Genomic DNA, 17,500 nt, shown 5'->3' on the forward strand with positions numbered 1-17,500 from the left:
CAGGGGGCATTGTCCCCTGCTTAGTTTAGTCAACTGTAACTCGCTTTGGATAAAAGCATCAGCTAAATAACTCATGTAATGTAATGTAATGGTGCGGGTGGGCCACTGCATTGTAACTTTGAGCAAAGGTACTTCAGCCGAATCCCTTCTGTAAATATCCGGCTGGACTATATTTGAAGAATGTAAGCAGTTTAAGCTGCTCTGGAAAAGGGCATCTGTGAAATGTCTAAAATGTAAACTGTGAAAAAAGCGTTCTTCTTCTGTGGTACAGGATGGGAGTGATATCGAAGGGGCCTGTCATTCAGCTTGGGTCGCTTGTCTTAGAATCTGTCAGAATTTGCACATTTCAGTGGGAAACCGGGCGAGCCTGATAATCCGAGGGTGAGGAACTCTCTGGGTGGGGTTGCTGTGTTCCTCGGGCCTCCTGAACGGGTGAAGTGTCGCTTGAAGCTCCGCTGCATGTCCACATCCTCTCTGCACGTCGCTGTGTCTGCGCTCAGCCCGTCCCTGCGTCTGCGTCTGCGTCTGCGTCTGCACAGCTCTGAAAGGGGCTAAAGCGGGCTGAAGACCTCCTGAGCTGCTGCTGGTGTGCAGGGGAACAGGGGCCGAAGCCGCATCGTACCACAGATTACAATCGCCATCCTGCCTCCTTCCTCTGCCCTGTGTCAGGACGCGGTGTGGACCTGTCACTGCAGTGCCTCGGCAAGTATCGAGCTCTTCGGTAAATGTGTTTGTGCGTGCAGGGACGGTGATGTCACTGGCTGAACAGCTGTGGCTGGATTTGTGTCACGTTGAGCGCAGATTCAACGGTGGCAAGGCATTTATAGAATGCAGTAACGGCTTTCAACAATGTAAAGTTAAGCTATTCTAAACCTCTGAAATGTGGAGAGCCCTTTCTTAAGAGAGCAGAAGTGCAGTGCACGGGAGTAGCCCGTCCCCGTCCAGCGTCAGCTGAACACGGTGCAGTTCCTCCCGTGGTCGTTTCTTTGAAGGAACACTGTTGCCAAAGACAGGCTGAAGAGAGGGCAGCTTTGTGGCACGGCATGTTCTTCCTCAATGGGTTGAAAACTCGTTTTCCTGTCGCTGTGGTTTTATACAAGCCATCGCAGTTTTGTGCTGATTACCATCTCTGGCAGTGGCGGTCGTTTGGATAGTGTGTAATATGAGTGGTTTGAGCGTGCGGAGATAGCCCTTTGTGTTTAATGTCATGGGTAAGGCCAGTTGTGTGGATAGCTGTTGAGTTTTGAGTTTCTTGGCGTACATTGGGAGCGGGTGATTTGGAACGCAGCCTCGATAAATATTTTCCTTTCTTTTATTGCCAGGGAGTACCCCAGGCTGCCATAATGAAACGGTGTCACACGACACAAACAGCCCATTCATCCCGCAAAATGTTTTTTTTTCCCGTTTTTTTTTTTTTACTAATAAAACAAAAGCGCATCCAAAAGTTAGAAGATGAGATTAATGTGACTGAATGAGCCAGTCATTGTTGGGCCCGACTCACAGCCTGATGTTTTTCTGCACGCAGACAGCCATTTAGTCTGTCACGTAGTCCAGTGTAGTACAGATGAAGAGGGCCTGATCACACCATGGACTCACCAGTAAGAATGGATGGCTGTTGTTCCAGCCTTCACTTTAAATCAGGGACCTGCTTGGTTACAATAAGAAACTATCCTCACCTCAACCGGATTTGAGACTTTGCATTTGCTGTCTTGCCAGCGCTTTCAGCCAATGATCAGTGAGGGGGCCGTGCTCTCGAACCGTCAGCGTTCATCAGTCTCTCCAGCGTTTAGAAATGCGCTAACCGCTAACCGCTCGCAAAGGCCCTTTCAACCCTGTGCCAGGGAGTCTCCTGGTGGAACGTCACGTGACCTCAGGATCGTTTTCACGCTTTACAGCTGCGTGATGTCAATGCGGTGGCAGAAATGTTTAGGTATGATGTCATCGTTATCCAAAAATTAAAGGGAAAGAAACTACTATAAAAAAAAAAATTTTAAACGGCAAAGTACTATTTTTCTCTTGACACTTAAGATGGTCAGACTATTTCCCTTTTTTATTCGGCTGGATATTTAAAGGAAAAAATGGTTTTTCACTGCCTCCCAGAGCGTTAAAAACCAACTCAGCGAAAGACCACTGCCTCGGCTCACCTCTCACAGTGAGGAATGCTAATTAGTCCCCAGGAATGACTTGTTCTTGCTTGCTTTGGTCCGTCAGCGTGATGTACGGAGGAATGCCCGGAGCGCAGTTTCCCTCTGGGTCTGGGATGCGCTGGGACGGGCCGGGCCTGTCCGATGACCCGGCGGCTCCAGGCCGAGGCGTGCGGTCCTGCCCTGGACTCTGGCCCACACTCTGAGCCCCTGCGCCTCCCACAGAGAGCGCCTGACCCCCTCCCAGCGCTGGAGGAGACCCTGTGCCTGACCCCCTCCCAGCGCTGGAGGAGACCCTGCGCCTGACCCCCTCCCAGCGCTGGGGCAGACCCTGTGCCTGACCCCCTCCCAGCCCTGGAGCAGACCCTGTGTCTGACCCCCTCCCAGCGCTGGAGGAGACCCTGCGCCTCCCACAGCGCGCCTGACCCCCTCCCAGCGCTGGAGCAGACCCTGTGTCTGACCCCCTCCCAGCGCTGGAGGAGACCCTGCGCCTCCCACAGCGCGCCTGACCCCCTCCCAGCGCTGGAGCAGACCCTGCGCCTCCCACAGAGCACGCCTGACCCCGTCTCAGCGCTGGAGGAGACCCTGTGCCTGACCCCCTCCCAGCCCTGGAGCAGACCCTGCGCCTCCCACAGCGCGCCTGACCCCCTCCCAGCGCTGGAGGAGACCCTGCGCCTCCCACAGCGCGCCTGACCCCCTCCCAGCGGACCCTGCGCCTGACCCCGTCCCAGCACTCTTTTTACGGGATTCATTATCGACACATTGTTCACATTTCAGCTTGACGTTCACGTTTCGGAGTGAGAGTCGACGCGTGTGTCATTTGTGACGCAGTGTAGAGACAGACAGACCCTCTGAAAATCAGGTTTCTGTGCATGTTGTCAGATTTTGCTCAGCTATGGTGAAATGGTAACAGGTTTTTACATGTGTCGTGTTTTTATCCTTGACGTAGGCGCTTCAGACGTGCGCGATGACCTTCCCATCCCTTCACAGAGTGTTCCGCGGTGTCAGAGCTGGGCAGGCCACGTTCTGCAGACAGTGGAATGCTTTTCCGGGGGCATTTCATGTTTCTTTAGTTGGCGCTCATTGCGTTTATGTCGGAACACATTTCACTACAGTGGAGCTGGGCTTCTGCATAGTTTGTCAGGTCCCCCTTGCAAAGAGATTTTGGTCTCAGTGGGGGTATTTCTAGTTAAATAAAGGTTAAATTTAAAAAAGAAGATATCTTGGTCCATATTTATAGTGTCAGAGCAGGACTGCTGGCATATGTTTCCCCTTTTTGCTCATGAGAATGGATTTTTTGGGTTTGGACAAGAGAAACCTGATCTGAGATCAGTCTCTCACTCTTCGATGATTCATGGGTCTCGGTTCCTGAACTTATCCGTGTGTGATCTGTGACAAACCTTCACTAGATAAAGATCCTACAATTAATGTTCCCTCTCTCCTCTTTCTCCCTCCCTCTTTCTCTCTCTCCTGTGTCTGTCACGGAGGCCATAATATCCAGTGTCTTTGGGCTAATTTGCTGCTGTGCATGGGAGTAACCTTTACTCCACTTCTTGGCTTCAGAGAGGCATTGATACGAGGCCTCTGCCGCATCACTTCCTCAGGAAAGTAGTCCCTGGAACAGGGGCGCGCTGCGGCAGGAAGGGCCTGCTTTTTGTTCTGTCTGTTTGATGAGACACATGGCCACTTGACCTTCTGACCTCCTTTCATTTTGTCTTGTCCTGAATTTTGTCTCAATAATCAGAGTTTTAAAGTTCTGTTTCTTTTTTAATGTAACGTAAGGTAATGGGACGTATACTGTTATTGTTGCAGTGCTGAACGCGGGCTGCTTGCCAGAATCTCAAAATGGGCCCAGAAAGCTTTGCTATGAGTAATTTTGTGACTGGATTATTACTTCCCTTAGTCCATAAATCATTTATTTGACTCAGTTGCTGTTTCCTGTCCATCTGTTAATAATGTAATTAACAGTCGGGTGTTGCTTTGGCATAATTGTGTGGAATAGGGGGTTCCCAGGATGTTTGTCATGGGGGCCACAGAGTCAGTAAGGGGGGGGGCACATTATTGCTCAGTGGAGAGAGGAGTGTGTACTCACTGTGTGTTCAGTGGAGAGAGGAGTGTGTACTCACTGTGTGCTCAGTGGAGAGAGGAGTGTGTACTCACTGTGTGTTCAGTGGAGAGAGGAGTGTGTACTCACTGTGTGCTCAGTGGAGAGAGGAGTGTGTACTCACTGTGTGTTCAGTGGAGAGAGGAGTGTGTACTCACTGTGTGTTCAGTGGAGAGAGGAGTGTGTACTCACTGTGCGGTCAGTGGAGGGAGGAGTGTGTACTCACTGTGTGCTCAGTGGAAGAGAGGAGTGTGTACTCACTGTGTGCTCAGTGGAAGAGAGGAGTGTGTACTCGCTGTGTGCTCAGTGGAGAGAGGAGTGTGTACTCACTGTGTGCTCAGTGGAAGAGAGGAGTGTGTACTCACTGTGTGCTCAGTGGAAGAGAGGAGTGTGTACTCGCTGTGTGCTCAGTGGAGAGAGGAGTGTGTACTCGCTGTGTGTTCAGTGGGAGAGAGGAGTGTGTACTCACTGTGTGCTCAGTGGAGAGAGGAGTGTGTACTCACTGTGTGCTCAGTGGAGAGAGGAGTGTGTACTCGCTGTGTGCTCAGTGGAGAGAGGAGTGTGTACTCGCTGTGTGCTCAGTGGAAGAGAGGAGTGTGTACTCACTGTGTGCTCAGTGGAGAGAGGAGTGTGTACTCACTGTGTGCTCAGTGGAGAGAGGAGTGTGTACTCACTGTGTGCTCAGTGGAGAGAGGAGTGTGTACTCGCTGTGTGCTCAGTGGAAGAGAGGAGTGTGTACTCACTGTGTGCTCAGTGGAAGAGAGGAGTATTTGTACTCGCTGTGCACTCAGTGGAAGAGAGGAGTGCACGTTTATTGCCTCAGCGTAATTACTGAGATGAATATGAAGCTGGAGGATTTTAAACGAGGTGCGCAGACACTCGCCAATTCATTACAGCTGCCGTTATCGGTGATTATAGCATCAAAGCTACACCGTAAACACACGGGCTGTAAATAAACATTTAAACGGCTGACTTTATTTTAACCTTAAACAAATGAAGTTAAATTGCACTGAGCATTTGGGAACTGTCAGGCTTTGACCTCCACATCCTGCCATGTGAATAGACTCTAAATCTGTTTCATTTTTAACAACCTAGTGCACTAGGTCCTCCACTACAGGAATGCAGACACATTCATTCAGGAGCCCAAATGCAAAGTATTCCCAATGTCTTTTTTAATGAAAGGTGTGACTTTTTTTAATGAAAGGTGACTTTTTCCCCATTCTTCCTAGAGCACCAGCTCTTTCTCCCCTCTTTCTCCTCTGCGACTCTTTCCACATTTGACTGACTATGAAATGGTCATGACAAATAACGGACTTAAAGGTCGTCTCGTAAACCGCATAATTGCATTGAGCAGAATTGCTTGTCCGTGATGCCAACAGAGCCTCTTTAGATAAAATTTTTTTGGCAGCTGTAAATTGTCTAAATTTTATTAGTTGTTGTTGGTTGTTGTTTTGAGTGTGTGTGTGTGTGTGTGTGTGTGAGAGTGTGTGAGTGAGTGTGTGAGTGTGAGTGTGTGAGTGAGTGTGTGAGTGTGAGTGTGAGTCTGATGTGTAGTATGTAGTATGTAGCATGTAGCATGTAGTATGAGTAGTATGTGATTTCGACCGCTAGCCGCACTCCCCGTCTCGACCATCGCTGGCTCTTCTGCTCTGTCCTGTGTGGAGCTTCACCATCGCTGGCTCTTCTGCTCTGTCCTGTGTGGAGCTTCACCATCGCTGGCTCTCTTATTACTCACCCACCACTCAGAGCGGATGAGTAACGCGTGGGCTTAATAGGGCTGGAGGAGGAGGAGGAGGAGGAGGAGAGAGAGAGAGAGAGAGAGAGAGAGGGAGAGGAGGACAGAGATAGAGAGAGGGAGAAGAGGACAGAGATAGAGAGGGAGAGAGGGAGAGGAGGGCAGAGATAGAGAGAGGGAGAGGAGGGCAGAGATAGAGAGAGAGGGAGAGAGAGGGAGAGGGAGATGAGGGCAGAGATAGAGAGAGGGAGAGGAGGACAGAGATAGAGAGGGAGAGAGAGAGAGAGAGAGAGAGGGAGAGGAGGGCAGAGATAGAGAGAGAGGAGGAGAGAAAGAGAGAGGGAGAGACAGAGGGAGAGAGAGAGAGAGGGAGAGAGACAGAGAGGGAAGGGGAGAGAGAGTGTGAGTGTGAGTGGGAGTGATAGAGAGGGTTAGGCCTCTACATGAATCATTTGGCCTGTGCATGTATGTCTGTAAACTGTCCTCAAATACTGTATGTTCATGTTTTTGTGAACATACGATCTATCTTGTCAATAAAGCATTTTGCATTAGAATTTGGAGAGGGGGTAGAGAAAGAGTGGCAGAAAGAGAGGGAGAGAGTGGGAGGAGGGGTAGAGAGAGTGAGATAGAAAGGGGGGAGAGAGAGAAGAAGAGAGGGGGAGAGAGGGAGGAGGGCAGTGCAGTCTGTGTAAACACACAGGGGGGCATTAAGGGGAAGGGTGGTAATGGGGGGTGATCTCCGGGATGACATAATCCCCTGACCCAGCGGCCCAAAACAACAACACTCTGCTGTTTCTTCACTTCCTAACGCACACGTGAGACACTGAACTGCAACACGCTCCACGCGTTTTACCGATCACGCCACTGGCTGTCTGCTTGACGATTGCATAATATGGAGTTTTCTTGGCCATGTCTTTCTTTATCGGTTTCGAAATTTAAATTCTGAATTTCTTGTCCAGATGTTTAAAAAACATAATGATGATAATAATTAAGTTCTCCATTGAGTATCTGGTTGGAATCTTTCCATGGAGATGCAGGTGTGTGGGCCCTCAAGTCTCACATGCGATGAAGCGCTGGAATGCTTCGGTTTGGTTCAGTGGCGTGGGAATGTTTCGGGTCCCGGCCTGTGGGTCTCTGTCTGTAGGGCTCTGTCTGTGGGTCTCTGTCTGTAGGGCTCTGTCTGTGGGGCTCTGTCTGTAGGGCTCTGTCTGTAGGGCTCTGTCTGTGGGGCTCTGTCTGTGGGGCTCTGTCTGTAGGGCTCTGTCTGTGGTGCTCTGTCTGTAGGGCTCTGTCTGTGGGGCTCTGTCTGTGGGGCTCTGTCTGTAGGGCTCTGTCTGTGGCGCTCTGTCTGTGGGTCTCTGTCTGTAGGGCTCTGTCTGTGGGGCTCTGTCTGTAGGGCTCTGTCTGTAGGGCTCTGTCTGTGGGGCTCTGTCTGTAGGGCTCTGTCTGTGAGGCTCTGTCTGTGGGGCTCTGTCTGTAGGGCTCTGTCTGTGGCGCTCTGTCTGTGGGGCTCTGTCTGTGGCGCTCTGTCTGTGGGGCTCTGTCTGTGGGGTCTGTCTGTGGGGTCTGTCTGTGGGGCTCTGTCTGTGGCGCTCTGTCTGTGGGGCTCTGTCTGTGGGGCTCTGTCTGTAGGGCTCTGTCTGTAGGGCTCTGTCTGTGAGGCTCTGTCTGTGGGGCTCTGTCTGTAGGGCTCTGTCTGTGGGGCTCTGTCTGTAGGGCTCTGTCTGTAGGGCTCTGTCTGTGGCGCTCTGTCTGTGGGGCTCTGTTTGTAGGGCTCTGTCTGTAGGGCTCTGTCTGTAGGGCTCTGTCTGTGGGGTCTGTCTGTGGGGCTCTGTCTGTAGGGCTCTGTCTGTGGGGCTCTGTCTGTAGGGCTCTGCCTGCTTCCATGTGCTGGGCTTCTGCGCCTGGCCCTTCCTCTCAAACCCGACTCAGCCATGACCTTTCAGGGCCAGTAAAACACATGAGTTGATGAAATTGACCTGGGAGAGGACAGGAGAGGGGGAGGGGCGATGAGAGGAGAGGAGAGGGGGAGAGGAGAGTAGAAGAGGGGGAGAGGAGATGGAGGAGAGGAGAGTTGAGTAGAGGAGAGGAGGAGAGGAGAAGAGAGGAGATGAGAGGAAACGGAGGCTCTGGTCGCTGCTGGGGGTAATAAACGGGATCTGCTCCAGAGCCTGTGAAAGGAAGCCCTGTGCTCTGTATTTGCATTGTCACTAGATAGTGAGGGGAAGGATTCAGGTGCTCTGGAGGAAACATTGGACACTCTGTCTCAGCAAAGACAAGGTGCTTTCATTAACACCGGAGCACTGTGTGTTAATTGTACATTAAAAAGACAAAACAACAATACCGTGAGAAACATGTGTCTCTTTAGCCATAACAAGCTTTAATTTCCCCCCACGCTTTCTGACAGAAGAGCTGACCGATGCAGTCAAATGCCTCTTCTTGGGCCACTCTGGTTTTTCCCAGTTCTTCCTGAGAGCATTGAACTCGGTTTCCTTGCTCTCTCTGCAAGGACAGCAAAGATATGCAGGCTCTCGGACCACTCCAACCAGACCCCTGCCCTGAGGCTGTGGACCGCTGCAGCCCTGCTCCTCTCCTGGTCCTGCCACGCTTCCACGCTCTGCACCCAACACACACTCACCCCCTCCCTCTGAACTGCACACTCTACACCCAACACAGACTCACCCCCTCCCCTCTGAACTGCACACTCTACACCCAACACAGACTCACCCCCTCCCCTCTGAACTGCACACTCTACACCAAACACACTCACCCCCTCCCCTCTGAACTGCACACTCTACACCCAACACAGACTCACCCCTTCCCCTCTGAACTGCACACTCTACACCCAACACAGACTCACCCCCTCCCCTCTGAACTGCACACTCTACACCCAACACAGACTCACTCCCTCCCCTCTGAACTGCACACTCTACACCCAACACACTCACCCCCTCCCCTCTGAACTGCACACTCTACACCCAACACAGACTCACCCCCTCCCCTCTGAACTGCACACTCTACACCCAACACAGACTCACCCCCTCCCCTCTGAACTGCACACTCTACATCCATTCTGTGGACTTTCTAGATCACCTGCGAGCTCAATATCTGAACTGTTAGCATCTCAGCCTCCAGGCCAGCGGAGGGTGGGCCTCCCCCTCCTGAGATTTCTATCCCATCAGGGAGTTTTTTCTCGCCACTGTTTGAGGGTTTTTCTCCTACTAGCGAGTCGTTTTCCTATTTGGGGGCTCAGGCTGATATTTCCCATGTTTCTTCCCTTCTGTAAAGTGTCTTTGTGACAGTCTACTGTGAAAAGCACTACACAGCATTTGTAAAAACAATACGACTGAAGTCATCTAATATAATTATGGAAAATGACACGGCCATTCGAATGATCATTTGACCCTAATTGTCGTTATTAATTGTGTAGCCATTATGTAATGCACATTTCTTGCTATCCAATCACCCAGTAAGACGACAAACCAAAGGCAGAATTTCAGTAACATGCCCTGTTCTGAGATTGAAGTTCCTGTCATTGGCGCGCATTGCGGAAAAAATGCAAAGTCATTATGATATTTTAATTATACAATCAGCCTAGTGAGAAGACATGCTTAAAACATAATTTTAAACGAATATTCTTTAAAAAGGTTACTTTTATATTGTACTGGGTGAGGCAGATATGCATTATACATACTTATAAATGTGTTATCATTGGGTCTCTCCATGTTTTAAAAAAACTTTTCAAACAAAAAATAAATATATCCTCCGTATATGGGGCTGATGTTCCTTCCTTTTGCGTCAGTGCAGCCTGGTGTAACCTCCTTCTGTGAGAGGAAGTTATTTATTTTTGTTTTAATTTAGTGATTTAGGGGCTGAGGGGCTCAGCATGCGCCTCTGCATATAGAGCTGTGGTCAGCCTTGTGACCGTACGCTGGCCAGAGACGTACCGTAACATCATCGTGTCATGCAGTTAGTGCGCACACATCCAGTCGTCTAGGCGTCCTCCTCAAGCCTCCAAATAGTTTGTGTAAGTTGTGTTTCTGTAAACAGAGTTTTATATCATCTCATTTATGGCTGAGTGTCATTTTACGTGCACGCAATGTGAGTGTGTGTGTGTGTGTGTGTGTGTGAGTGTGAGTGTGAGTGTGAGTGTGAGTGTGAGTGTGAGTGTGAGTGTGAGTGTGAGTGTGTGTGTGTGTGTGTGTGTGTGTGTGTGTGAGTGTGTGTGTGAGTGTGAGTGTGTGTGTGTGTGAGAGAGTGTGTGTGTGTGTGAGTGTGTGTGAGTGTGAGTGTGAGTGTGAGTGTGAGTGTGAGTGTGTGTGTGTGTGTGTGTGTGTGTGTGTGAGTGAGTGTGTGTGTGAGAGTGTGTGTGTGTGTGTGAGTGTGTGTGTGTGTGTGTGTGTGTGAGTGTGTGTGTGTGTGTGTGTGTGTGTGAGTGTGTGTGTGAGTGTGTGTGTGAGTGTGTGTGTGTGTGTGTGAGTGTGTGTGTGAGTGTGTGTGTGTGTGTGAGTGTGTGTGTGAACACTCTGAAGCGAGCTCAGGCCCACATGAGTGATGATGTCACTCCTTCCTGTGGCTGGGAGCCTCTCCTCCATCAGGGCAGGTCAAGGTGAGGCGGTGGCCCCCTTTCATGTTGTGCCGTGCCGCTGGCTCCAGCCCCGGCCTCTGGAAGAGGCCTCCCCTCCTCTGCGCCTCCTCTGCGCCTCCTCTGCGCCTCCAGAGCCACTCGCGTCGCCGCGGAAACACCAGGCCCCCTGCGCGGAGCGCGGCTGCTGACCGGGAGCTCTTAGAAGCGTTTTTTTAAAAGTGCGCCGTGTCTGATTTTATTGCCGTTATTAACGGGCGGTCGTTTCATTGGGGCTGGGAGAAGCGCTGGCCTGTCGCTCTGTTTTCATACGGAGGGTTTCACAGCTGTGAGAACGGCCGGTGGCCGCGTCCAGCTCTGACCACCCCGCTCCCACCCCGCTGCTTATCTCTCTGCGCGTTTCTGGGCAGAGAGTCTCCTTTTTTGGGTTTGTAGAGAGATTTACAGATATTCCAAATTCCTGAAACCTACGCTGTGCTTATTTATTTGCTTTTGCAGACAGAATTGTGGATGAATTGTGACATGGTCCACAGCTGCATATTCAGGTTAAGTGTTTTGGATGGACGTGCAGCAGAAGTTTCCCACCCGTAATTCAAAGCCGCAACCTTCAGGCTTCCAGAAGTTTCCGAGGCCCTGCTTCGTGCAGCGGTCTAGCATTGTTCGAGCGTATTTGTTCAGTCACTACCCGTCTCGCGTGAACGTGCGCAGTATCGAAAGGAAGTCGTCAATCTCTCCCGATGCTTATCTGTAGTGAGGGAGGCATAATTCAGGAGTCGGATGGCTGATTTTTTTTTTCCCCGAGAGGTTTTGGAAAGGATACCGTTGCGTAGACACCACTTGGCAGATCCAGGAAAGCGCTCGCAGACAGGAAGCACGGAACACATCGGTCTCTCTCAGCCGAAAGTCTGCGGAAGCGCGTAGCCCCTGAAGCGCCGCGAACGGGCCTTAACCGTGACCGTGTGGGAGCCGAAATCGACATGAACTTGCACTTCTAATGGGGGGTAAATCTGGAACGCTCTGTGTAAGGCAAGTGGCCTTGGGTGTGGCCTTTTGGCATTCCTGGGATCTGATTATTGTGGGATTTGGAGCGCTGATGGGCTCCGTAGTGTTTCCTGCTGGCTCTTGTCCATGTTAAACAGAATTCCTGAAGATTCCCAAGTGGAGGCTGGGAAAAGCGAGTATTTGGATGGGATGATTCTGTAAAACTTCACAGAAGTCACTGCAGCGGGGGTGTATCTGGGGAAACTCAGACGGACGAGAAGCCTGTACGTGTGTGGCTTCATGCACACGTACGTGTGTGGCTTCATGCACACGTATGTGTGTGGCTTCATGCACACGTACGTGTGTGGCTTCATGCACACGTACATGTGTGGCTTCATGCACACGTATGTGTGTGACTTCATGCACACGTATGTGTGTGGCTTCATGCACACGTATGTGTGTGGCTTCACACCACCAATGTTCGATTTGTGTGTTTTAACACCAAAATTATTTAGCTTACAATTTTATCCAAAGTGACTTACAGTTGATTAGACTAAGCAGGGGAGGAATACCGTGCCCCCCCCCCCATTGTGGCTACACTGGGGCTTGAGCCTTCCGGGTCCCAGTCATGCTACCGACTACATCAAATTCTAAAGGGTCAGTATAGTACAATAACCCCGAGATCCATCCATCCATCCATCCATCCATCCATCCATCCATTCATACACCCATTGTCTGACCCTGGTCGGGGTCACCGGGCGGTTGGTGGGGGTTGTACCTGTCCCAGCATGCATTGGGTGCATACCTGCATGTTTCTCTGTTACTTCTCCCTCCGTGGACTCGCCAAGCTGGCTTATCTTCATCTGTCAATCAGGATCTAGAATATGATATGGGATGATATGACCTGAAATGACGTAGATTATGTGCCAGTCGTGTGTCTGTTTGCGCGTGTCCATGTCCTTGTGTGTGTGTGTGTGTGTGTCCGTGTGTCTGTGTGTGACATGCTGTAGGCAAATTTAGAGTGTGCCTTTCGACTGGCTGTCTCTGTAAATGAGCTTGCAGTCTTTGCGTGTTTCTGGATCTGGTTTACAATAGGCAAGATGATATCTTCTTCACTTCCTCTGACTCTTACACCTCACTTCATGTTTTGCACAATGGCTCCTCTGTTCTTTTTCTGGGAACCAGCTACCTACGTGACATCATCTGCATTTAGGCTAACTCTAGAACTGTAAGCCCAACATGGTGTTCGCAAAAATCATATAGAAAATATGGAGTCTTATTGCAGTTGGGATTTATAGAAACAGAACCACGTGTGATTATTGCCAATGAAAAAAACGACTTGGTAGAAAAAAATGAGCTCGTAGGCTACGAAATTTATCTTTGCCTCTTTTGCAAAACGTGTGTCATCTTTATCATCTCCTTGTAATATGTTTCCTATAAAGTGAAATAATCAGTGTGCAAAGGTTAAGCGGTGTTATTTAAAAAGGTTTTTTTTCTGCCTGTCATCGGTGTCAAGTGTCTGTCTCTCCACACGTATGAAATGGCCGAAGCCACTGCACTGAGAACACGGCAGCTCGATACACAGAGCTGAGAGAAAATAATTGTTCAGGAACTAGGGAGGTACTTTCAGATCCCCTTTTCAGGTTTGTCGCGGTGGGGCTCCACGCTGAGCCCACATGCAGTCAGGGTTTCAGACGACGCTGCAGACCTTGCAGCCTCAGCACTTCGGAGCGTGATTCCTGTAATGAATGAGGTGCGGTCGTTACAAACCAAAAAAAAATATGGCTGATTGCAAGGGCGTAAATGCGTTTGGGTGGGGGCTTGATGTTAGTGTTACACATGCCTGCCCTGCCCTCAACTCTACGGCTGATTTCTGCAAAAGCGAAATAAAGACTAAAGTATTGCCAATGAGGTGAGGCGGTTTTATTTACTGGCAGATTTGCCAGCAGGGTAATATTTCACTTGTCAAGCAAGTGGTAACCTAAAACTGGCTCATATTTTCTACTTGAGAGCGAAAACAATGTAAGTTTCATAACACTAAAACGCTTGTTCAGACAAACAGGTTTTTTAAAATTGTAGGGTTAATATAAAGGGTGCAGCCTATAGCCTAGTGGCTGAGGTCCAGGACTGGGACCCGGAAGGTTTTTTGTGGTTTAAGTCCCGGTGTAACCACAATAAAATCTGCACAGCTGTTTGGCCCTTGAGCAAAGCGCGGGGGTCTGTTGTTGCTGTTATTGTGTGCCTAATGGACTCATCCCCTCTGTCCTGTCCGTGGCTGTAGGCAGGAGTCAGTGGGCCTTCCTCTGACATGAGCTGCTCTCGAACACAGCGCTTCACCTGCTGGGACACACACTGCTCTAGAACACAGCGCTTCACCTGCTGGGACACACGCACTGCTCTAGAACACAGTGCTTCACCTGCTGGGACACGTGCTGCTCTAGAACACAGCGCTTCACCTGCTGGGACACACGCACTGCTCTAGAACACAGCGCTTCACCTGCTGGGACACGCACTGCTCTAGAACACAGCGCTTCACCTGCTGGGACACGCGCTGCTCTAGAACACAGCGCTTCACCTGCTGGGACACGCGCTGCTCTAGAACACAGCGCCTCACCTGCTGGGACACACGCACTGCTCTAGAACACAGTGCTTCACCTGCTGGGACACGTGCTGCTCTAGAACACAGCGCTTCACCTGCTGGGACACACGCACTGCTCTAGAACACAGCGCTTCACCTGCTGGGACACGCACTGCTCTAGAACACAGCGCTTCACCTGCTGGGACACACGCTGCTCTAGAACACAGCGCTTCACCTGCTGGGACACACGCTGCTCTAGAACACAGCGCTTCACCTGCTGGGACACGCACTGCTCTAGAACACAGCGCTTCACCTGCTGGGACACACGCACTGCTCTCGAACACAGCGCTTCACCTGCTGGGACACACACTGCTCTAGAACACAGCGCTTCACCTGCTGGGACACACGCACTGCTCTAGAACACAGCGCTTCACCTGCTGGGACACACGCTGCTCTAGAACACAGCGCTTCACCTGCTGGGACACGTGCTGCTCTAGAACACAGCGCTTCACCTGCTGGGACACACGCACTGCTCTAGAACACAGCGCTTCACCTGCTGGGACACGCACTGCTCTAGAACACAGCGCTTCACCTGCTGGGACACACGCTGCTCTAGAACAGAGCGCTTCACCTGCTGGGACACACGCTGCTCTAGAACAGAGCGCTTCACCTGCTGGGACACACGCTGCTCTAGAACAGAGCGCTTCACCTGCTGGGACACGTGCTGCTCTAGAACACAGCGCTTCACCTGCTGGGACACGCACTGCTCTAGAACACAGCGCTTCACCTGCTGGGACACACGCTGCTCTAGAACACAGCGCTTCACCTGCTGGGACACACGCTGCTCTAGAACACAGCGCCTCACCTGCTGGGACACATGCTGCTCTAAGTCCAGAGGTTTCCGAGGCCCTGCTTCGTGTTGTGGTTTAGCATTGTTTGAGCGTATTTATTTGGTCACTACCCATCTCGGGTAAAAGAGCGCAGTATCGAAAGGAAGTCATCAATCTCTCCCGATGCTTATCTGTAGTGAGGGAGGCAGGATTCAAGAGTCGGGTCGCTGGTTTTGGAAAGAGGAGGATACTGTCGCATAGAACAGCACTTGGTGAGCTTGACTGAAAACCATGGCCTGGTTGGTCTCCACTGACTTGCATGACCAGAGGGATGCGCTCCTGTGTTTAAACCCACTTTGCCTGGGTGTCGGGGATGTGGTTATTGGTCATTTTCACTCCTGGGTCAAATATTACATTGTTTTGGATTCAAATACGCTGCTACGCTTTACTGAGTTTGTCTGGTGTATTGGAACCTATGAAATCCTCTCAGAAAGTGCAATCCCCACCTTCTGGTCCTCTTGATTGGCTCAGTTGCACCAGGCAAGATCAATCAAGCACAGAAAAGCATTCGAATCCAAAAAAATTACATATTTGACCTTTGATCTGGTAATATTATTTATGTTGTACTATTTAATGCTGATTATTTATCAAACTAATTACATTCGCAGTAACACACAGCAACTCAAATTTGGCACTTAGTTTGCAAAAGTGTTGCATGCAGGAAACCCATTCTTGGTGGCAATATGGGGCGTCATATGGTACGGTTGGCAAGGCTGCAGCCTCAGAATTATCTGCAGGACGTTGTATAACCAAACACGAGAATTTCTGTGGTTAGAGAGCGGAGATTTCTTCCTCTTCCCGATGTTTTCCGTGAATGTGATCCGGGCTTCTGCTGGTGGCGCGGTCTGAAGGACGTTCTGACTGCACTTTCCAGGCCCCCAGGGCTCCTGCGTGTGCTCCTCCGAGCGTGAAGCCGCGCCTCTCATCGTTCGATGGCCGCACGGATCTGCTCCGATCGGACGGGAAATGCTCTTGACCCGCGCGTGACTCCGCCCCCGTGACCCTGTGACCTCTCGCGTCATCCTTCATCCCGTGTTCCGCAGAAATCCGTTTCTCCGCTCCCGCCAAAGTTTGAGCCCCGGAGGCGGTGGAGAGACCCCACAGCTGTTTCCCGTCTCCTTCTGGCACAACTCAGAGTGGATCTTTCACTCGGATAAACAGCACATCAGTCGCAGCCTTAAGGCCACTTGTTTATGATCGCTTTTATGTCATTTATTCTCTTCTTATCTACCTTGTTTTTATAAACACCAAAAAAACATTCTATTTATTTAAGTTGTATTTTTTCCAACAGACCTCTCCCCCTCGCCTTTTTCATAAATTTAGTGCCTTTTTGGCGCTGTGTTATGTCAATAATCATATGGTGTGTTATGTCAACACTGATGCTGCAAGTGACATTACCATGCCATACCAAGGGAACTGACTCAAGATCCTTATGTCGGTTATAATAAGCACTTATGAATGCTTATGTAGTGTTTATGAATGTGCTATGCAGTGCTTATGATGAGTTCTATAGCTCTTATGTAAGTGAAATAAACTGCTGTGACACTCTTTGTGCTCAGCAGAGATGTCGGAACTCTGTGGGGAGGTTTGCAGGACCCGTGCCGTACCTCTCTTTTTCCCTCCCTCCCTCCCTCCGTTCTCATCCCTCTGTTCTCGTCCTCTAAGCTGTGTCTCCCTCTCTCCGCAGGTGGGGGGGGGAAGCGGAACGGCCGGAGCAAGAAGTGGAAGGAGATGCTGAAGCTGCCGCACATCAGCCTGTGTGAGGAGCTCCGACAGACCACAGGTACGCACTGCACAGGTACGCACTGCACAGGTACGCACTGCACAGGTACGCACACCACAGGTACGCACTGCACAGGTACGCACTGCACAGGTACGCACACCACAGGTACGCACTGCACAGGTACGCACTGCACAGGTACGCACTGCACAGGTACGCACTGCACAGGTACGCACTGCACAGGTACGCACACCACAGGTACGCACTGCACAGGTACGCACTGCACAGGTACGCACTGCACAGGTACGCACACCACAGGTACGCACACCACAGGTACGCAGACCACAGGTACACACACCACAGGTACGCACTGCACAGGTACGCACTGCACAGGTACACACACCACAGGTACGCACTGCACAGGTACGCACTGCACAGGTACACACACCACAGGTACGCACTGCACAGGTACGCACTGCACAGGTACACACACCACAGGTACGCACTGCACAGGTACGCACACCACAGGTACGCACTGCACAGGTACGCACACCACAGGTACGCACTGCACAGGTACGCACACCACAGGTACGCACTGCACCGTTACGCACACCACAGGTACGCACTGCACAGGTACGCACACCACAGGTACGCACTGCACAGGTATGCACACCACAGGTACGCAGAGGGGCTGAGACAGAGCACTGCTACGCAGAGGGGTAGAGACAGACCACAGGTACGCACTGCACAGGTACGCAGAGGG

The 17,500-nt window shown here is 50.9% G+C and overlaps 1 protein-coding gene across 3 annotated transcripts in view; it reads left to right on the forward strand.

Annotated features, from left to right (window-relative positions):
- The window catches only part of LOC133134858 (G protein-coupled receptor kinase 4-like), a 64,343-nt gene that overhangs the window by 9,167 nt on the left and 37,676 nt on the right, over positions 1 to 17,500 (forward strand). For 2 of the 3 annotated variants that reach the window (XM_061251367.1, XM_061251365.1), the window contains exon 2: positions 16,705 to 16,815. In XM_061251367.1, coding sequence (XP_061107351.1) covers positions 16,705 to 16,815 — 111 coding nt within the window. The remainder of the gene's footprint in view (positions 1 to 16,704; positions 16,816 to 17,500) is intronic. The other variant, XM_061251366.1, reaches the window with a different exon arrangement.

The sequence above is a fragment of the Conger conger genome, chromosome 8, assembly GCF_963514075.1.
Source record: "Conger conger chromosome 8, fConCon1.1, whole genome shotgun sequence".
Lineage (NCBI taxonomy): Eukaryota > Metazoa > Chordata > Actinopteri > Anguilliformes > Congridae > Conger > Conger conger.